At 39.9% G+C, this 20,392-nt stretch overlaps 2 protein-coding genes and 1 long non-coding RNA gene across 3 annotated transcripts; all 3 read left to right on the forward strand.

Moving 5' to 3' along the window:
* The first annotated feature begins 3,415 nt into the window (after nucleotides 1–3,415).
* LOC142960678 (uncharacterized) lies at nucleotides 3,416–9,078 on the forward strand. Its single transcript, XM_076102630.1, has 7 exons — nucleotides 3,416–3,605; nucleotides 3,839–4,180; nucleotides 4,684–4,793; nucleotides 4,968–5,124; nucleotides 6,885–7,331; nucleotides 7,932–8,037; nucleotides 8,239–9,078. Exons 1-7 carry the CDS (start codon nucleotides 3,500–3,502, stop codon nucleotides 8,390–8,392), a joined length of 1,422 nt encoding a protein of 473 aa, XP_075958745.1. The 5' UTR covers nucleotides 3,416–3,499; the 3' UTR covers nucleotides 8,393–9,078.
* Nucleotides 9,079–11,416: 2,338 nt separating this feature from the next.
* LOC142960473 (uncharacterized) lies at nucleotides 11,417–14,504 on the forward strand. The gene is made up of 3 exons (XR_012956326.1): nucleotides 11,417–11,530; nucleotides 12,060–12,118; nucleotides 12,839–14,504. It is a non-coding gene; the product is annotated as an uncharacterized LOC142960473 (long non-coding RNA).
* Nucleotides 14,505–17,923: 3,419 nt separating this feature from the next.
* Nucleotides 17,924–19,923, forward strand: timm10b (translocase of inner mitochondrial membrane 10 homolog B (yeast)). The gene is made up of 3 exons (XM_076101632.1): nucleotides 17,924–18,202; nucleotides 18,291–18,386; nucleotides 18,634–19,923. The coding sequence occupies exons 1-3, from the start codon at nucleotides 18,176–18,178 to the stop codon at nucleotides 19,195–19,197; spliced, it is 687 nt and encodes a 228-aa protein (XP_075957747.1). The 5' UTR covers nucleotides 17,924–18,175; the 3' UTR covers nucleotides 19,198–19,923.
* The last annotated feature ends 469 nt before the right edge of the window (nucleotides 19,924–20,392 follow it).

Here is a 20,392-nt window from a genome sequence, read left to right on the forward strand (position 1 = left end):
GTTTAGCTTCATAAGATCAAAAAACAATTTTAGATATACCACAAATGAACTCCTCTTCATCACTGGAGGAATGTGGCTTGATGCCATTCCTTTTGTTGTGCAGAATAGCAAGGGGAGACATTTCTGCATTCAAAATCCTACATTGCCAACACAGTCACTTTTATTCACCCTCTGTGCTTTGTTTGATGGAGATATTTTATTCATGTCCAGGGGATAATTGGGGATTATCGGCTCTAAGCTGACATTTTGATGGCTTTCAAAAGAACACTGATTTGCTCTGAGACAATAGTGCGTTTCTAAGTATAGTTTTATTGTGAGCGTATCTGTAAAAGAGGGAGCCATTGTGAAAACTAAAACGAAGTTGACCACCCGATTAAACCCATCTCTTTCTGTTGTGTAAACTATTTAATTAGGCATTGTCTTAAAGTCAAAAAGAGATATTGCTGCATTTCTTTTGGTTTTCTTCTAGTTTGTCTTTTGTGAAAGAAAGGTCTAGAGGTGTCATACTACATGTGTGTACTTATTTTACAGGGGGCAGAGGAGCTCATATGATTGTCCCTAATTGATAACGTACTCCAACAAACCCATTCGTGTATGATAATGTATTCCCTCTAATCTCACCCTGCTTTTATGTGCAGTGCACACTGCGTCCACAGCGACCATTCATGCACACTGTACACTACATGTCTACACTCCATTATGTCACTGTTCAGTTCACTACAGTTGCTGGTGTTGCTTCTCACTGTCATTTTGTTCTGTTTTTTTCTACGAGGTGGGAGAGTGATGAATACATTTCTGGTTTTTTTCTATCCCACCTTACACCCCCACACTATTCACCATCTTAACCCATTAATTCAGTGGCCCATTGTGTACGGCCCTGACAAGTTATGAAACATCATTTTTATCCATCACAATGGCTCTCTCAATTTGTCTCTCCCTCACTCACTCACTCTCGCTCCCACTCCTGACGGTCTCCAAAAAATGTCCCATTTTCAGAAAGTTTGATGTTGATCAGAGCTTTGGGTTTCTCAGCCACTGCTGTGCTCGCCGTTTGTTCCCATCCATTTATCCTTCAAAGGAAACACTGAACTTTTTACCAAATATCAGGGGTGAGCAGACGCACATACAAGGAACAATAGGTGAAAAAAGGTGAAGGTGAACACAATCATTGCAAATGTGTGATTTTCTGGATGGTTAAATAAGGGCATTATATAAAAGACACCCCAAATGTTGTGTGTCTGCACTCCACCATATGCTCTGTTGTTGGCATATGTTGGTTTTACTGGCTCTGCGTCACATCGGTTATAGATACAAGCTAAACGTGCAGGTCTACTGACAGGGCATGGGTATTTATGGTTTACAGAACAGGATTTTGCACCAGTAGTCTCACTGACTGGTTAGTAGTCAGACAATCTGTCCAACATGCCCAGATTTTATTAATTCATTGCCTCTAAAAATCACACTCGTTCAAAGATATAACACTGTGAAACAGAGCAGTGAATGTGGATACATGAGCAGTGCAGAACGTGTGTGGTCACACACCCCCTTGAGGTCAGCGGACACAAAAACGTACACATCACACACACATGGATACAAATATCTATACACAGAATTGACAACTAAGTGTTCTGGTGCAATATGCTGCAACAAGTGCAATTTGGTGCCGGTCACAGAGCAGCAGCCCTCGAGCCCTCAGTGTGGAAGTATTAGTGTGTGCAGGAAGTGCCGGGTGCATCAGCAGGTCACCGCACTCTATCCTTTTCACCATGCCAGAGAAAGCAGAAAGCACAGCCTATACCTAGAGTAGTAATTCACTTTGTTCATTATTATTTAATTGTGAATGAGAATAGTTCCCATTTAACTTTTCTGGCTGGAACACTAGGAAGCCATTACGAGCTAAAATATTGTTTATCGTCCAAAATACATTTTGTTCCCAACATTATTTGCGGGCCACTGAATGAAGTAGTCACAGCAATGTTACATTCTGTCAGAAAGATTTCCTCGACTCCCCGGGGAAGTGATGCTGCCCTTTTTAAAATGGAGCAACAAGGTCCCGCTAGACTTTGACTACTATCCAAAGGAAGATTTCTATCAGTATTCTTTCAGTGTTTTTTCACCCTTCTAAGCCCTAATTCAAGTTATAAAGGTCATACACAGCATATGGCTGTAAAGTTATTAGTCATCTAAATGCATTGTGGCGTCTACAGGGAATATTCATAATATATGAAGGGGAGAGCTCATAATATGATTAAAGATAAATGGAATAAAAGATGGACAAGCTGTTTGGATAACAGCATTTTGTGATACAAATAACAATTAATATTGTTTGTTTCGGATTGATTAATGAAATACTGCTACCCTAACTTTTGAAAACATGGCCACCCATTTATCAAATAAGTATATCAACAGGTTTAATCTTGTATCCCTGAAGAACATTTCCACAAAAATACATTCATCAAATTAGCACAGAAAATGCCGATAATTTGGCAAAGTTATATGAAGCCATCTCGCGTGAAGACTGATTCCATTCTTTAAGAATTAATTTATGCATTAGAAGTTCAGTGTTCAATGTCTCACAGGAAGAATGTTGCTCATCTCTGAAAAACATTGTGAGGAGCTTTGTATAAGTTCTCCTCTGAGACATTAACCACAAACAAGCACAGGGGGCAAAACAAGGCTGCCATCTGAAGGACAGATGATGTCAAGCAATCAATTTATCACATTTAGCAATTTTCTAATATATCATTTTTATTATTATTTTATGGAAGTTAGTGGCTCACCTTGGAAAGAAGATAAACCAGATGAGGGGAGGCGGAGATGATTTCCAGATTGAATTGTTTCTTGAGTATGTATTGACCAACAGATGGAGCTATAAGAAACAGACATGCACATCATAGATACAAAACGGCAGGTGTGTGTACGGTTCGTCTCTTTGTGTTGTGCCTGCAAGAATCTATTTGTATTCATTTTCTCATGAAGACATTGTACTAAATTAAACTTTGATTACAAAAAATTACAAAATTACAAAATCAACAAAATTACAAAAAATACAGTTCAAATAATAAAATTAATTAAAAACTACCTCGTTTAATTTTCAACCTGCACATGTTTGGAATGAATTCATAAAAAACAAGTTTATTCAATAAAGCATTAATCTTTCAGTCTAGCTTGTGTTTGTGTGTTCTCTTGGTATCTTTCTTCATGGACGTTTTCAGATCCTCGGTGATGTAATAACAAATCCAATGAGTCAATTGTCTGCATCCTGTTAGTTAGTCTCAGCTAAACGATAACATAATAATAATCACTGCGCAGATTTACTTCTATTGCAAGTATCTGCTTTGCACACAAAGTTTTCACCGCAAAGCTACAGCGCTACACATATGACTCTTTGTGTGGCTTCCTGTGAAGATAGGTCTTCCTGCTCTCTGTCTCTCAGTCTCTACCCCACGCTTTAACCTCAGTTGACAGTCTACGCTCTCTGTCTTGGCTGAATCCCTCTATGGAGTCAGCCCGATTGGTCGTAATGAGTTTGAGGAGCTCAGACATGGCTAGAGGTGCCCTGGGAACGGCCTTCTCTCTCCTGCTCCTTGCCTCAAGTATACAAGGTAATCCTGAACCACGTGCGCTTTTGCCATGTAATATACCAGCAACGATGGGATATTCGCCGTGGGTTGGAAATGTGTATTGGCTTCTAGTGTGACAAGCTGCCTCTGTATAACGCTATGATTGTATCTGCGTGCATCCCAGCGGACTGCAGTCTGTAATACCAACTTCAAAGTGTAAGTGATCTTGTCTCCTCACTTTTCTTGCTTCCAATGCTATCTGATGTGCTCGACAGGGATCCCGGATGTTGAGGTGTTCCATTATGAAAGGATGGATGCAGTAGTGGGCCAGAACGTTACCTTGCCCTGCATTGTAAAAAACAGTCCTACTCTCACGATTGTCAGCATTGAATGGAGGAAGAACAACAAACATAAAAACTCAAAGGTGGCTCTGTACAGCCCAGATCGAGGATTCAATCTATTTTGGCTTAACGTCACCATGCAGATTGAGAACGCGTCGATGGGCTCCCATCTTCAACTTTACGGGGTGACAACACAGGACAGCGGTATCTATATTTGTGACATTTCAAGTTTTCCTCAGGGCTCCATCTCGAGTGAAACAGTGCTCGAGATCAAAGGTAAGGTGAAGGCAAGTGCGTGCACAGCCATACACTACCACAACCAGACGCTGCAGGATAGAGACGTGCAGTAACTTTCTGTCTTAATGTCCAATGCATATATTTCATGTTACTCCTGATTGCATCAGAGCGCCGTTCCTCTGCCAATCTCAAAACATATTTTCTTCTGAGCAAATCTATGTAATAATTACAAGAACACATCTAAAGGCTTTGCTATCCATGTATTTTCATTCCTCTGTTTGGCCTACTTTTTGTTTTGCCTCATCACTCATTTAGTTGTCCAATGACGCAGGCACAACACACCCTAACCTTCTATTGAACCGTAACGGAACTGAAGGGGTGTTATAGACAAATTACAGGCAGAAGAGGTTGTGTACGTGTATTGCATCTGACAGAATTGTTTTTGCTAATAGTCATTTTCTGTATTCATTTTACAGCAAATGTTTTAAATAAGCATTATTGTGTTGTCGATCCAAATTAACCTTACATTTTCTCTCTATTAGATGATGTTATTATAATGTGTGATGTGGATAGAGCAGTCGAGGTCCATTCTGGAGAAAATGTGACCATTAAATGCAAACTCTTCCCTGATGCAAAGTACAAATGGACCAAGGTATCGGAAAAAATCTGTTGATCAGCCCATTTCTGACCTTACATGAATTTCATTTCGTTCATCGAACGTCAAGATGATTTGATTAACTCTGACATCAAAATCTACAATACACACAAAAAAAAAAAACCTCTGTATGAAAAAGGTATTTATATACATAATCTTGTTCTGCCCTAGAACAAGACGCTGGTGTCAGAGAATGAATCTCTGGAGCTGTGGTGTGTGGCTGATGCTCACGCAGGGGTTTATACACTGAGTGTCAACACAGGAAACAAAAGTCTGCATAAAGAGTTCATCATCACGGTGCTAACAGCAACCACAAGCTTAAGGACAGGTGAGCCTCTACACTTCTTTCCTTCTTTGTATCAAACTCAATTTCAGCATTTCCTCAGGGCTGGATTAACAATCTAGTAGGGGGCCCAAGAGACTGAATGACTTAATAAACTCCACTGGACCAAAAAGCTGATACTTGACTTTTGTTATTATACAGGAGCTCACTCAATTACATTTTTTGATTAGCTGAAAAGGAAAGAGAGAGATTCAAAAGGATTTTGAAGCCCTGTTATGAGGATGCGCCAGTAACTGAATAAATTTGGAGCTACAAAAACTTTAAGAGTGAAACTGCAAATCAATTGACTGGTGGGATTCGGGTGTATACCTAACCAAGCTTCACTAAAACAGTCTACAGTTTTAAATTGTAAAACAACCAAACTGCATGCTGTCTGTCCCCACTGGTGATATACAGTAGTTTGGTATTGTGCCTTCAGTTGCCTGTGCTTAAGCAGGAAAAAAAAAATCCTCAGCTGTCTTTTTCTCTTCCTGTGTTCGTGCTTCTCATGAGAATTTCAAACTGTAACTGAAGAAAAAACACAAGCCACATAGACGTCAGAAGTCACTTCCTGCTCTTTCTTACCGACTTTCAAACCACAAGAACAAACACAGCAGAGTCTCAACATTGTCTCTGAATTACGACATGGGGTGAGAGCACAATCTGTTGGACATATGGGAGTAGTACAGTCCAAATGAAGGCTTGAAAAAAATACTGAATTGAGATGCTTGAAACACGTATTAGATCACAATGCATCGCAGCACTGGGTTGCATTTAATATGCTTTTCTTAGTTACGTCTCATTGGGTATGCGAGCTGAAATTCACAATGGATCTTTCCTGGTGTAAATTTTGGGGGTATGCATGGTAGAACAACTGATGCACAACAGATTATCTAATGTACTCATTGATTAAGAATATGTCAACACCACACTATTGAATTTGCAATTCATGCCCACACCTGTGCCTCAGGACTCTGTGCCCATGGTTTCACGGTCCAGGTTCTTGAGTAAGCCCCATTGATTATGCACAGAGTGGCCTCATAAATGCCAACTCTGTCCATGTTTTAATGAAGTACAACTGTGCACTGGGTATTTTAAAGTTTTTGTCGTGCATCACTTACAGTACTCCACATTCACATTTCCAATGTGAAGCTTGTTAAAGGAATTGTTCAACATTTCGGGAAACGTGTACAAAAACCAAGATGTAGCATCGCCACTTGCCATTTTACTGGAGGTTAAGTGCTGGACTATTTTTTTAGCCGGTAGCAGTTGCGAGACAACCAGCAGAGACTCCAGGAAGTTACTGCACCTGCTGAAAAAAATACTTCCAGCGCAGGATTTGACTCCTTTTACACCTGTAAAACTGCAACCCATCGGTTTCACATTTCTGTTTGTTCGGATTAAACAAACTAGGCTTAATCTGTAGAGGTGCTCGTAGGCAGATTGTCAATAAACAGTTTTCAGTCTTTATGCTTAAGCTAAGCAGCTACATTTTAAACCTATACGAGTGGCATCGAACTCTTGGCAAGAAAGCTGTTAAGCGTATTTCCCAAATATTCCAATTACTTGACTGCCGCTAACATGTACAGTTTCCTGGCTACAGTTTGTGAATCCATGTGCAGTTTACCATGTCAAGTATTTTTTTTTTGTGACATGTAATCACTGTGGAGCTTCAAGAAAGTCGGTATTTGATGCAGTGCCAACATCAAAACATTGCAGTCTATGGTTGCTTACAGCATATTTAATCCATGTTTTGCTACTTTCAGATCTTGCGACAGTGACACCACGGTCTAATGTAACTGAGGAGGGTTTGATCGAATCAGCAGACAGCGGCCCTACCACATCACCGACCACTGGGCTTTCAACAACTGACGCCAATGTAGCTTCGACCATGAATATGAGCACTGATGTAAAAGATGATAATCCAAACTCCAGAAATACCACAGCTGACGAGCATATGACCCCTTTAACAAATTCTACACATGTCAGTGTCACGTTATCCCCTATCACACACACTGAACCCAATCACTTTAACAACCCAACATCAGTGGCCAGCAATCGATCCACAACATCCAGTTATGGTAATGAGGTTTTCAGATCAACATACGGGACGAAGAATGAGTCTACGGAAGGCAATCCTGATGCAGCCTCGACTCTGAGCACTGGAAATACAACGATAGTCATTGAGGGTGAAGGTGACACATTTGATCCAGGTTGGCAAATTTGTTATATTTCCCTCCCATGAATAAAACATTCCAAGGATAGAATCTGTGACTATTATCAACCATACTACGACCTGATAAAAAGGCTTTTTAGTGATGCTCTCAGATTGTTTTGGGCACATTATTTGCTCTGGATTCTGCGAGCAGCAGAAGTGCCGGAAAGAATACAATAAAAACCGTTTCAAAGCAGCAAATAACGACAGACAGCAGCGCTAAATGCTCGAAGGCAAGACCCTCTTAAGAAAAATAAAGATGACTTTCAGCCGCAGTTTCTTTGATTTCACCATCTGTATCTTCATCACATATGAAGGCTTTGCAGATTCCAGTTCTATCAGCCTCAGGCTAGATGCATTTTTTTTTTTTTTTTTAAAGGTATAAATCTTGTTAAAAAGAGTGCAACCTGCTGAGGGGGAGGATGGCGTGACGCTTTTCTGCCTCTCGGCAAAAAGCTTTTGTAACTTTATGTTTAATATCAATATTTATTGGAGTCTGCAGGGTTTCACCTGAGCAAGCTGATCGATATCTTAGAAACATATCTTTTGCTGTTCCCCTAAAATGACACTATTTCCCCTCACTGAATTTGCTTCTCAGGTGCTGGTGGTGCAGAGAGTCATCTGTTGTGGTTATTCATCGTTCCAATCCTGGTATTGATAGCTGCGGCTGGCTTTCTCTGCTTGAGACGGAAAATGAAGGAGAGGTAAAACTCTTCACTATCCATGCAACTATCCTCTACACCTGCTTGTATTTATTCAGGGTCATGCACTGGGTGAACCTCATTTCTCTCATTTTTACCGATAGAAACACATGATCTATTAAAAACTGCATGCTTTTTAGATACAACTAATCTTCTAGCAATGGCACGAGTCAATATTCCTGCTCTCTCTCTCACTCTCTGCAGGATGAATCTACCGCCCTCGTTCAAACCCCCTCCACCTCCATTCAAGTATACAGCTGCAAGACACCATGAGATTTCAACACAGCCTATCCCCATTTCAAGATGTAACTCCGTGACAGAACTTAACGATATGAAACAAATGTTTATCAATGTATAATGTCTCATGTATTTCCAATGACAGTAGATACATTGCAAGTTATTGTGGGGATATAGTGTGTGTGCTCTGTATCCTATTTTGGTTACATGCAGAATTACGAAGTGTATCACTTGCAGTTATGGTCAGTTAAAACTGCAGTTACAATACAGACAATTGTACAAATGTTGGCGTTGTGTGTAACTGGGTTGGGTTCTATGCTTTTTTGTATAAAGTGGTGTAAAATCATGTTTCTATCATTTGAAAATGAAAGCTGATTTAATTTGACTCTGGGCAGCTGTGGCTCAGAGGTATAACAGGTTGTCTTTAAGTCAGAAGATTGGCAGCACGGACACTTAACCCCACGTTGCTCCTCAAAGCTGTGCCTATACGGTTAAAGAATGGGTGTGAAGGGTTATAGTTATTCCTGATGGGCAGGTGGCACCTTGCATGGTAGGCCCTGCCATCAGTGTGTGAATGGGTGAATGACATGTAGTGTTAAAGTGCTTTCAGTGGTCAGAAAACTAGAAATGCACTATACCGTAGTCTATTTACCATTTAAATTGACCTTGAGCAATTACATTGACGGTGCTTGTGTTACTTACATTCTTTTATGGTATTCTTGCAATATTATACATGCACTGCATCTTTCTAATAAAGTCCAAGCAACTATTATGCAGCAATGAATAAACATTGTATTTCCATCTAAACTCTGAACTATATGGCTGATTTACTTTCCAATTCTGTCTTTCATCTCTTATAGTTGCGAATTAGTTTTTCTTGCCCAGATGTCCAATGAGTTGCTCTTAATTTTTGCAGCTGTTTAGTGCTAATGCAGCAAATTGACAGACACATTTATATCAAAGACCACTGTTGTCCACATCTACCACAGAGTGACACTGGAGACTACAAAGTGGGCCCTAAACCACAAACCACATAGGCTAAATATCATAACAGCCACTTGATACCACCTCTTACACACACACACATACATACATACATACATACATACAGGAAGTGGGTAAATGTTAATATAGCTTTTCATATTTGAGTATTTACAGGTTTCATAAAAAAAAATTATTCTTGTGTGTTGATTATTTCTTTGAGACTAAAAACATAGTTTGTAGACCACACTAAGAGGGCCGTGCTTAATTCAGTCTCAGCACCTTTTATTTTCTCACACACACACACACGCACACACATACACACACGATTGTGCATTTAGCTGTACTGAGAGACCTTACAAAACGGCTTTTTTTTTTCATTCCGATTTTCCGACCACAGTAGCAAAACCACAATGTCCTCTGTGTACGGCAAATTACATTCTTGATATCTATAGCTCTGAAGCCCCATGCACACAGACAACCCATATAATACATAAAGCTCAATTGTACTGTATTCAACCCAAATTCACACGTGTGCTCGTCGGAGATTCTCGCTTTCAGGAAACTGATAAATAAGGTCACCACAAGCGTAACTATTTATTTTAGGGTTAAGTCAGAATTAGGTTTCGTAAGTTAGGGCTACAATTGGGGGTTGAATCTTTCTGAATTTCCAGAACAGTTCAAAATTCTTCGCTCACAAATGAATAGAATGAAAATTATATATGTTTTTAGGGTGCAAAGTCATTTTTGCTTGTTTGTTTATGTACATTTTATTATAACAATAAACAATATTGAACTTGCTAATGAGATATTAACCATTTTCATCTTTAGATAGTCATCTATCTTAGATTGTATTGTACCTCACAATGGTATCGAGACTGGGTGCCTCAGAATGAGGTTACTTTGCTTCCTGTTTGTAACTGAAGAGCCGCTAGTTTTCAAAGCACTGTGACAAGAGAGAGGTAACTAAGGCAAAGCAAAAATAGACTCCAGTGTAGCTCACCTCACTGACTAAACACGTTGGCGCCCTGTAGTCTGAGAGCAATCGTGTCAGACAGACAACTAGTTTTGTTCAAGACGGCTGGAACATGTCAGGTAGGATCTTCTAAAATTAGACTTAGATCTACAACTTGTAGACTGCACTGGTCTTAATCTTGTATCCCTTAGTATATCGCTTTTACCACAAAAACAGGAAAAGCTAAATACTTTCTAAAGCGTATGTCACAGAATATGGCAGAACAAACTGTAAAACAGCAGTGAGATGATAATCATGATGCTCTTTTTACTGTAGTATAGTATTCACATGCTACCTTGTTTTGTTGATGTCGCAGTAGGACCTACCTAGTGTTATCATACCATGTGGCACACATTTGATGCTTTTTCATCAAATTATTTATTCAACTTAGAAATTGAGATACATTTACAATAAAATGATGGTTACAGTTTAAAGAATGTATAATACAACTGTGGCTACAGTTGAAAGAATGATTTTCCTGTGAAATTTATCAGTATTGTTCAGCTGAAATTGGTACAGTGCGTATTTTTGTAACATTTTATAACGGCTGCTTTCGGTTTTTCCTCCAAATTTCTCATCTTAAAAGTCAGGGATTGGAATCGTCCAGAATTGTAGAAGCTTTTACTGACATCTTTGTTTGTCACAAAAGAAACAAATAGTAAGTAGGAGTCGTTTTGTGCTTGTCTTTTAGATGGCGCTCTGATAGCGCTGGTGCTGTTATCCCTGGCCTTGTTTGTCTCTTTCTGTCTCAATGTCATCTTCTGCATGAGACGAAGCACCAAGTTGTGCAGAGGTACTGTATGGTTACACGTAAAGTCATTGTTTTTTTCAAATGTGGTCACCATTGATTCTAAACCTCTCAGCTTTTACAAGGCATACGTCAAATTGCTAAATATTTTGTTCATACAGAGACAGACGAGTGCTGCCTCAAACACATTTGTACAGCAGAAAGGTATGCTTTTTATTTATTTATTTAATGACGCTTAAACATGTGTGCATGTCTGACAATTATTATTTGGTCCAATACATCCTAATTTGTAGTAAGTAATAAGTATTCCAGTATTTTCTTACCTTTGTCATGTGCAAATGACATCTTATTAGAGAAAAGTACTTTTTGTTCTTCCATATCTTGATGAAGCCCGTCACAAGATGAAGGACATTATTTTCATAACCTCAATGATGATGAGCAGCAGCAAAATCCCCACGATCATCACGAGCCACAGGAAAATCCAATCTACGGTAACATCAGCTCAGAAAGAAGAGGTGAGCACCGCCTGCGTTCTGTGAACGTCTTCAAGAAATCACTGAATTCTTCTTGGAATGTCAGTAAAACACAATTACTTTTGTATGATGCGTCTACTAAATTTTTTCGGAATAATTACAATATGATTGTTCACTTTTGTGTGTTTGCAGACAGTAAAATATTATTGCAAATGCCATGTTTTAGAAACATTCAGTGTGTGTTTTTAAAAAGGACACGGATAGACGGAGCCGTTTCAATAACAGAAACAGGCTGAGCAGAAGATAAATACATATTAAAAACTCTACACTATAAAAAGGTTACACTTTAGATACATGCATAAATAAATGCATTTGGCTAAAAACTGTATTTCCTTTTCAACCACTGTTTAAATTCCTGTCATTTTCAAAATGTTGCTGGTTTGTTATAATTTAGTCAGATGAACCTTTAAAAATCTAGATATTTGTCTTCTTCTTTGTGAAGTATATGTGTGCCTATTGTGATTAGTACAATGTCAAACAGATGACCGAATCCTGTGTTTCACTTGTTCAGATTCTGCAGACGTTTGCTATGAGATAATGACCATGCAACAGACAAGAGATCATATGACGGTAACTGCTTTGACTGCATGTTCAGACTTCGGTCTGATGATATTACGTACTATATTATATATGATGTAGCATTCTATCATACATGTGTATCATACACTTAGCCCCAAATTGCCGTATGAATGATTAGTTAGAGTCCTGATGGGCAGGTGGCACCTTGCATGGTAGCCCCTGCCATCAGTGTATGAATGGTTGTTAATGGGCGAATGTGTTGAAGTGCATTTTGCGGCATGAAGACTAAAAAAAGAACTATACAAGTACAACTTTACCATCTCCAATATGGACGATGAAATGTAGTTAATATAATATGCACTAAAGCAACAGCTGGTTTTACGAGTTGTTTACAAAAGTATAATCCTATTCTAGACCAGTCAATGACTATAGTTTGTAAATGCTGGTAATCTAGTATATTTGTTGCTACGTTCACACTGAAACTAAAATGTGATAGCGTGTATTTGGTGTAAAAATACACATGCAGAGTGCAGACCAGTTCAAACCCATGCTGATTTTTGCTTTCAAAACGGAAGGTAGCACCATAGACACTGTGGTAAAAGAAACTGAACCAATGAACACAATTAAGCACGCATGTTCTAAAAATAAACCAGACTTACAGAAATACATGAGACCCTTCCGCCACAAGACCTACAATATCATCAATCATTTAAAGTGCTGCAGCTTTTTTGGTTTACTAATGAAAACATTTTGTCTCGTGTTTGACACAAGTCTTCACAGCCTGACCTGAATTATGCCTCGCTGGATCTGAAGATGGCAAAGAAACGCATGAAGAAGAATCGCCACCAGCAAGGCCACGCTCAGGGACGGAACAAACTTCAAGATGAGCTGCCAGTCCATCTCACGCCCCCTGCGAATTCTTTCTTGGAGGTGGAAGCAGACATGGACGCTCACCTTCCATCCAGAGACACCAGCACCATGGTTTCACACAGTAGCATCTACCTGAACAGTCAACAGATAGCTCAAGAGACCGAGGAGATGGAAAGAGAATGGGGCATGAACATGGAGAGGGAGGATGTGGGTTGGGAAGGGAAAAGATGGAGGGAGGATGGGCAAAGTACAAAGTGGAAAGGAGAGCATGGAAGTGAGGAAAGAAAAAATAGACAAGACCGTAATGGGAGCGTATGCACACAGCTTACAGAGGTAAAGGCTATTCAGAGTGACGCGGATCGTTTCATCAGCAGCTTTAGCCATGATAGTGACCAACAGCATTAGACAGACATCATATTAAGATGTTCAGAATTGAATAAGAAACCTGAAAAAAGCAAAAGTGACTGTCCATTACTGTGTCTGCAAGGACGAAAACTATGTCACCTTCAATATTCAGCGAGCTTTGCGCAATTTCATTTCCACTCCCCACACTGAGCATCTAAGGAACAAAAGGTGTACCTTTCTGTGCAGAGGAAGCAATCAATGTAGAGGATATACGAGAAAAAAGTAAACTGGCTGACATTTAGAGGTCAAGGGCCACATGGAAATGTTCCATTTATTGCGAAAGGCAATGAAAACATCGCATGACACGAAAGATCTTTTATTGTTTTGATGTCTCATAATCAGACATCAACAGATGTCTCAGAAAGGTGTGAAGGGAAAAAAAGAATCATTTGTTTTCCATGCTGTAGGCGATAGCCAAGCTTTGAAACGTTCTTGAATAAATGTTGCCGAAACGTATGTGAATCAGCTTTTCAGTCATGTAATGACTGTAGATAAATGTTGATGTGAAGATACATTTAAGCATAAGAAAGTAAGAAACAGGAAGTGGGATATATAAGTAATGTAATTTGATGTTCTCTGTGGGCATATAGTTATGCAAATGTCACCCACAGAAGATGTTCCACATCAAAGTTACGATAATGTTCATTAGCTTCATAATCTATTGCGCTGTCTGCTAAAAGTGTTATGTCCCTCTCTGTAATCTCCACTTGGGGAGGATTATTTACTGCCCTGTTATTTGCTGAGGGAGCTGAGCTCTGAAGTGAACTCAGCAGTCAGAGACCCGCAGCACACGGACTGGTTGTTGTCAACTTTTCAATAGCCGACCATGGCCTCGTTCCCCTCTATGGATTACACAAATAACAAGGCACTGTTAGTAACTGTCATATCTTAGTACGAAAACAACCTGGAAATATTTGCCTTGTCTTCCATAGAGTCTTCCACTTTGTCACATTAAAGTTGTTAATTAGTAGCATTTTGTCATATGTAAATTATTATCAGCTAGAATGTCAAACATATAGGTACAGGCACCATAAGCAATTGACACAATCGCGAAGAATCCTCACTCGTTGTGTCTGTGTCTGCATCTACATCAGATCTGCTCTGTGTCTGTGTGTTCACCAACGTGCCGGCGTGCTTCATTAAACTCACACCACCACAACAACTTCTGAACTGGACTTGAATGATTCTCTTCAACAGAACACGCAAATTAAAATGCATCCACATGACAAAAGCTATGGTCCGAGCAAGTGACGTACTGTCATATCTTTAAAAAGACCAGGTGGAAGAACCCAACACACACAGGACTAATATTACATTGATATTATTAGCATTATATTAATTGTAGAATTAGATTCCAGTGGTGGCTGTGAGAATCACACTCATATATTCCAACCATTTCCAATAACTCCACAGCATTGTAAGGTTCAAATGTATTGATTAAAGAGATGTAATTTCCAAAACTTACATTTTTATCCAACAAAATAATAGTCATGTCATATTTGTTGTCTTTAAGCCTTTCAAAAATATTATTTTCACTGCGGTCAGAAAACTGTTTTTAGTGTGATGGTGTCAGACATTTAAAGATTTAATTGAAAACCTCAACAGAAGCTTAGAAAAAAATAAATTTCAACGAACATTAAGTGATTAGGATGAAAGGGCGTCAAATATTCCTAAGACTTTTCTAAAAACGTGGTTTGAATACGAGATGTATTTCGTTTAAAACATGGGTTTACATTAAGAAAGGCTGACTGCATTCATCATTAGTGCATATGAATCATCTGAGCCCAATTCATAATGTGTTTCAAGAATAAGCATGAATTCAGATGAGAAATGTAACTATCATGCTTTACATTACTCATTACAACCAAAATGCAATCTGATGACTAATGCTCTAAAAGTACAAAATATAGTGGAGGTAAACTAAACTCCATCACAGAGTTGGGGCAACCAAAAAGAACAGAGAGGGACCACATACTGGTTACTAATTTAGTTAGAAAGAGGATGAACTGATGGTGTTCACCCTGCAGAAACCACACACACAGTAAAGAGAGAGAACAAAGGCACTGGGTGTGGCAGGCTTTTAAATTCTGGTCCAACACAGCTGCTGAGACCAATCTCTCTTAACGAGGAGCCTGCCAGGAGAGCAGCTGCTGTCAATCAAGAGGACTGTCTATCAAATGGCCTCTCAGTCAACCAGAAACACAAAATTATTCAAAAGAAATACTAAACTCTTTGCTTGTATCATAGAATATGTTATGTTAAGTCAATTTTCCATTTGCTCACTTTCAAGAGAGCGTTGAGGAGAGAATGGACTTTGGTGCTTACTTTCCGCCATCAGATGGAAACTTTGTATTCTCGCATTAGTATTACAAATGAATGCACATTGCTGAGTGAAAGCTATTGAAATTACAACCTTTCCATGTGCATATTTATGGAAATAGGTCACTGGTAATGATGTCAAAGGTAAAATATGAAAAAACATTCACATGAACACCCCCTCAAGTCATAACAACTCGGAAACAGCTTACGTGTTGTTTAAGCGCCCTGAGCAATAAAACACAACACTGCTTCTTTGTAACGTCCATGTTGCTTTCATATTACGAGTTAAATTAACACACTAAAGTCGGAAGAGCAACTTCCCAACTCAGGTTGGACTATCCGAGGAGTGCATTGTCTGCTTTCAGTTTTCTTATGGATTGCTTCTGGTGTCTGTGCCCAGCATTTTTAATCCCTGCCGGAAAGAACGCTGCTGTCCAAAACTGTTTAGTTAGCTGACTACAGCTTACAAATGTCAACTTCTGCTGCAGCGGACTGTCTAAGTAAATTAAAGTTGGAAAGTAAAGATGTCCAGTTTTATTCCAACAACATGGTACAGCAGGTCTGCTGGCACAACTGTGTGCCCATCTTAACTTCCTAAACACACACTGTGTTTGTAAAATATTTTCTTCTAATTTGAAATATAATATAAATTATAATGATTTTGAAACATTCACACATTATTCTGTGGTACTTACACTATTTAAATAAGTAATTTGCCATACATGATGTCTAATTTCTAACGAGTTCACTACCACTGGACTGATCAAAAATGCCCATGTTTGTACCGCCCATTTCAGAACTTATTTTGAATCCATTTGCGGTTGTGTTTAGTTAAGTAATGGTTCGACTGTGCCTTTCCCTCATTCATAGTGTTTTCTGTTTTACCCCTGTGTGTCTTGTGTGGTCCCCTGTTTGTTCTCTCTCTGACTATGTGTGTTTGTCTAGGCGTGTCACTTAACTAACACTCCTGCTATCAATCAACCTGCACACCTGTGAACTATCCACTCATCAAGCTCCTGCAGTATATTTCCCCCGGCTCTACACTCCCGTCTTCGCCCCATCATTCAGATTGCCAATATGGTACAAATGCTACAGCCAATTTCAACTGTCAAGTTGTATCCTCCTGTTTGTCTGAACCCTGTGTATCAAGTCCCTTCTCTGCCTGTCTCGCCCATCGCCTTGCCAGCCTACAGTTCTGCTCACTCTGTCTGAGCTCCGGATCCACTCTCACCACCCATTTCCTTTAATAAAGCTGTGTGTGAACTTTTTCAAACATCCGTTCTTGTCTGGGGTCCTAAATCCACTCTACACCACAGGTTATTGCCCTTGCATAGTATTACAAGCTATTGCACTCTGCCGGATTTTCTTTGTGTAACTGCGCGTGCACACTTGGGTACATCATTTACAAACTATTACGGGTTAGGAACTTTTTCCCAATCTAAAGAATGTGAAAGTTGTGAGAGGATGCATGAGAGGTGGTTTATATTCAGAAATGAGCAAGCTATTGAAATTACAACCTTGATATTATTGTGCATATTTATGGTAATAGTTCACTGATGGCAACTGTGGCACAGAAAGTAGAGCGGGTAGTCTACTAATCGGCAGTTGGATCCCAGGCTCCTTCAGTCCGCATGTTGCAGTGTCCTTGGGCAAGAAACTGAACCCGAAATTGCTCCTGAAGGCTGTGCCATCGGTGTGTGGATGAATGATTATATTAAAATCTGATGAGCAGGTGGCCTGTTGCATGGCAGCCCTTGCCATCAGTGTATGAATGGGTAAATGTTTGCATGTACGGTAACTCTTGAGTGGTCAGAAGATTAGAAAGCAAATGCAGGTCCACTTACCGTTATCAAATGTTAATCATGTTAAAGGATTTTCCTCAGGGCTGATTTACAAACAAGTGTTGTGATGAACAGGTGATTATGTTGATATATTCAGAAATGAGCAAACCATCAAAATAATCTTTAAAAGGGCTTTTATTGTTATTATTCATACAGGAAGGTGGAAAAACTTTTTTTTTCCGCAAAGGGTTTCTACAGTTGATCCAAACTCGTTTTTAAAAATCCACTATCTTGTCGACCTTTAATTGACACCATATTCCCACAATCAAAATGATGTTGTTAACCTTTATAACCATCAAAGAGATCCGGTTCAGCACCAACAACTGTACCACTTGGAGACGCTAGAGGCGAAGTTGAGACGCTTTCTGTCGCCACTTTAATTATGACCGAGTGACGCGTCGTTCCTGCTCGTAGACGATCTTTGTTGCAAAAATGGCTGCGCGCATGTGAATGTCATGCCATCTTACACTATTCCATGAATCGGTTCGTGTTTTGGTGCGATTTAGTTGATACGCTGAAGCTGACATCTAAATTACATCTTGCGGAAGTGTGGCGTCACTCACCCGCAGGCAGCTAAAGATCAGGGAACCCATAACCTGCTTGATTCAAGCTCTCGATGTTAGCATTGTAGCTAACTATAACATCGCGCGAGTCAACTTAAGACGGAACCACGATGGATACCGACCAGCAACTGAGAAATGTGAGTGTCATTCAGATACAGTGGCGGATGCATTGGGGTTTATTTGTCAATGTTTGATTGGGACTTTGGGTGATTGTGTCTCTTACAGCTGCGGGATTTCCTAATGGTTTACAACCGCATGACTGAAACTTGCTTCCAGCGATGCAGCAGCAACTTCAACTACAGAAACCTCACCATGGACGAGGTACGAATGCTGGGAATCATATAGCTTACACACGTGTGCACATAATCTTACAGAACATGGCCAAAAGTATATAGACACACACACATGACACACCCATATGTCCGTGGTGAATACCTGTGGACTCTGTTTATATACTTTAGGCCATGCAGTGTACCATGAACACGTTAGTCTGTATTTATACTGCACCTGTCAAACCTGTTTTGTTAAGTAATCCACTCATCGTCACCGATTGCTGTTGTCTCTCCAGGAGAAATGTGTGGACAACTGCGCGGGGAAGCTGATTCGCACTAACCACCGCCTGATGGGCACCTACGTGCAGCTGATGCCTCGGATGGTGCAGCGTCGGATGGAGGAGATGGAGAGCAAGGCAGCAGAAAGTGCCAAGGCAGCGGAGGCTGCCGCATCTGCACGCGTGGAGCCTCCTGCCGCCGAGGCCTCACCAGCATCTCAAACCCCCGTCGGCTTCTCTCAGCCGCTGTCGGATCAACCTTTTACCCCAATGACGATTGACGATGCTGGACCAGTCTTAAAGCCAGTAGGATTGAGTATTCCAGTTGAGCTTGACGCTGCCATGTCCAATTCCATAACGGCGTCAGAAGTCAAATTATCAGCCGCCTCACCGCTCACACCTGTGATTGAAACAGCGAATTTCTCTGTGCTTAATGAAGCTGGACCATCTTATAGAGCAGGCTTACCTCTGCCGCCAATAGCTGGTGCCCGAATTGAGTCTGAGATCTCAGCGCCTCTATTTACGCCGTCTAAACCAGATGTGTCAACAGTAGCTGCACCTACAGTGTCTAAATCCATGTAATCCATGTAATCCAGTAATGATGGCCGGACTGGGTGTGTCTCCGGAGGTTAAACTGTAGTGATGTGGCCTAAACCCAAATGTGACATTCGCTGTATTGCTGAAAATAATTACTGATTAATGGATTGACATGAATTCTACAATAGCATTTCAACTATTGTTACATATGAACTCTTCATGTCATATAGTCTTTGTGTCTTTTGAGTGTATTCTCTCAAATGTGAACAGTTGATGCTTTCAGGTTTGTCTCTGTTTGTAGTCACTGTTGACCAATGAAAATCATCTTAGATTACATCTTTAGTGCCCTCTGACAGGGAAATAAAATGAACCCCTATGGTGACAAAACATAGTCAAGCATGTCACTCTTGATGATGATAATAATATCTAGTTATTTCTGACAGTATTGCAAAGTGCCAGAAATGTTAACAAAAACAAATATGCAGACGTTACAATCGTAGGTGTAAATGTTTTGTGATAAGTGGCAAAACAAGAAGGAAGTTCTTGTGAGTGTAGTATGTGTGTGTGTGCTATGTCAGTTGAAAAATGATGGTTTAGTGATGGCAGTGACATTGCCGATCAAAGCTCCATAAGGATCAATCCCCGAGCCGACTTCAGTCTGGACTTACAGCAGCCCGGGGGGCTCAATCTGAGGACACCCTGAACACATTCATTTCTAAAAACTGTTTGAAAGAAGATAATTTTCCACAATAAAAAAAAAAAAAAAGTGTGTATTGTTTTTGTCATGTATTTAATTTGAATGTTCCATTGACCGCCTCTTGTAAAGTCCTGCTGCTGCTGGATGTCCTAACGCAGCAGTGGTCGGGGCGTATCATGCCAACGCTCTCACTGTTTTGGGTGTGAGTCCAGTTCATGACCTTAGTCACATATCATCACCTCCCTCTCCTCCCATAATTTCCTGTCTTTCCACTAAACATGTGTTCGAAACCATAATAAGCGATCTTGAAACGGCGTGCCCAGCGGCTTTATTCCTCAACTAACTCAAGTAAGTAAGTTAGTTCCTCAGCGTAACTGGTTAGTTCCAGTTTGGCGGATATGCTCATGCTATAATCCAACCAATTCTAATACAAACATAAAACCAATTATATTTTTGAATTAGCGTATTGCTGATACAACAAAAAGGCCAACCATTTATCTTAAAAAGAAATACTGTGGAAAAAAGCAAATATATCTTTGTTGG

This window comes from Anarhichas minor, unplaced genomic scaffold (assembly GCF_050575085.1).
Source record: "Anarhichas minor isolate MPS153535 unplaced genomic scaffold, ASM5057508v1 ptg000027l, whole genome shotgun sequence".
NCBI lineage: Eukaryota > Metazoa > Chordata > Actinopteri > Perciformes > Anarhichadidae > Anarhichas > Anarhichas minor.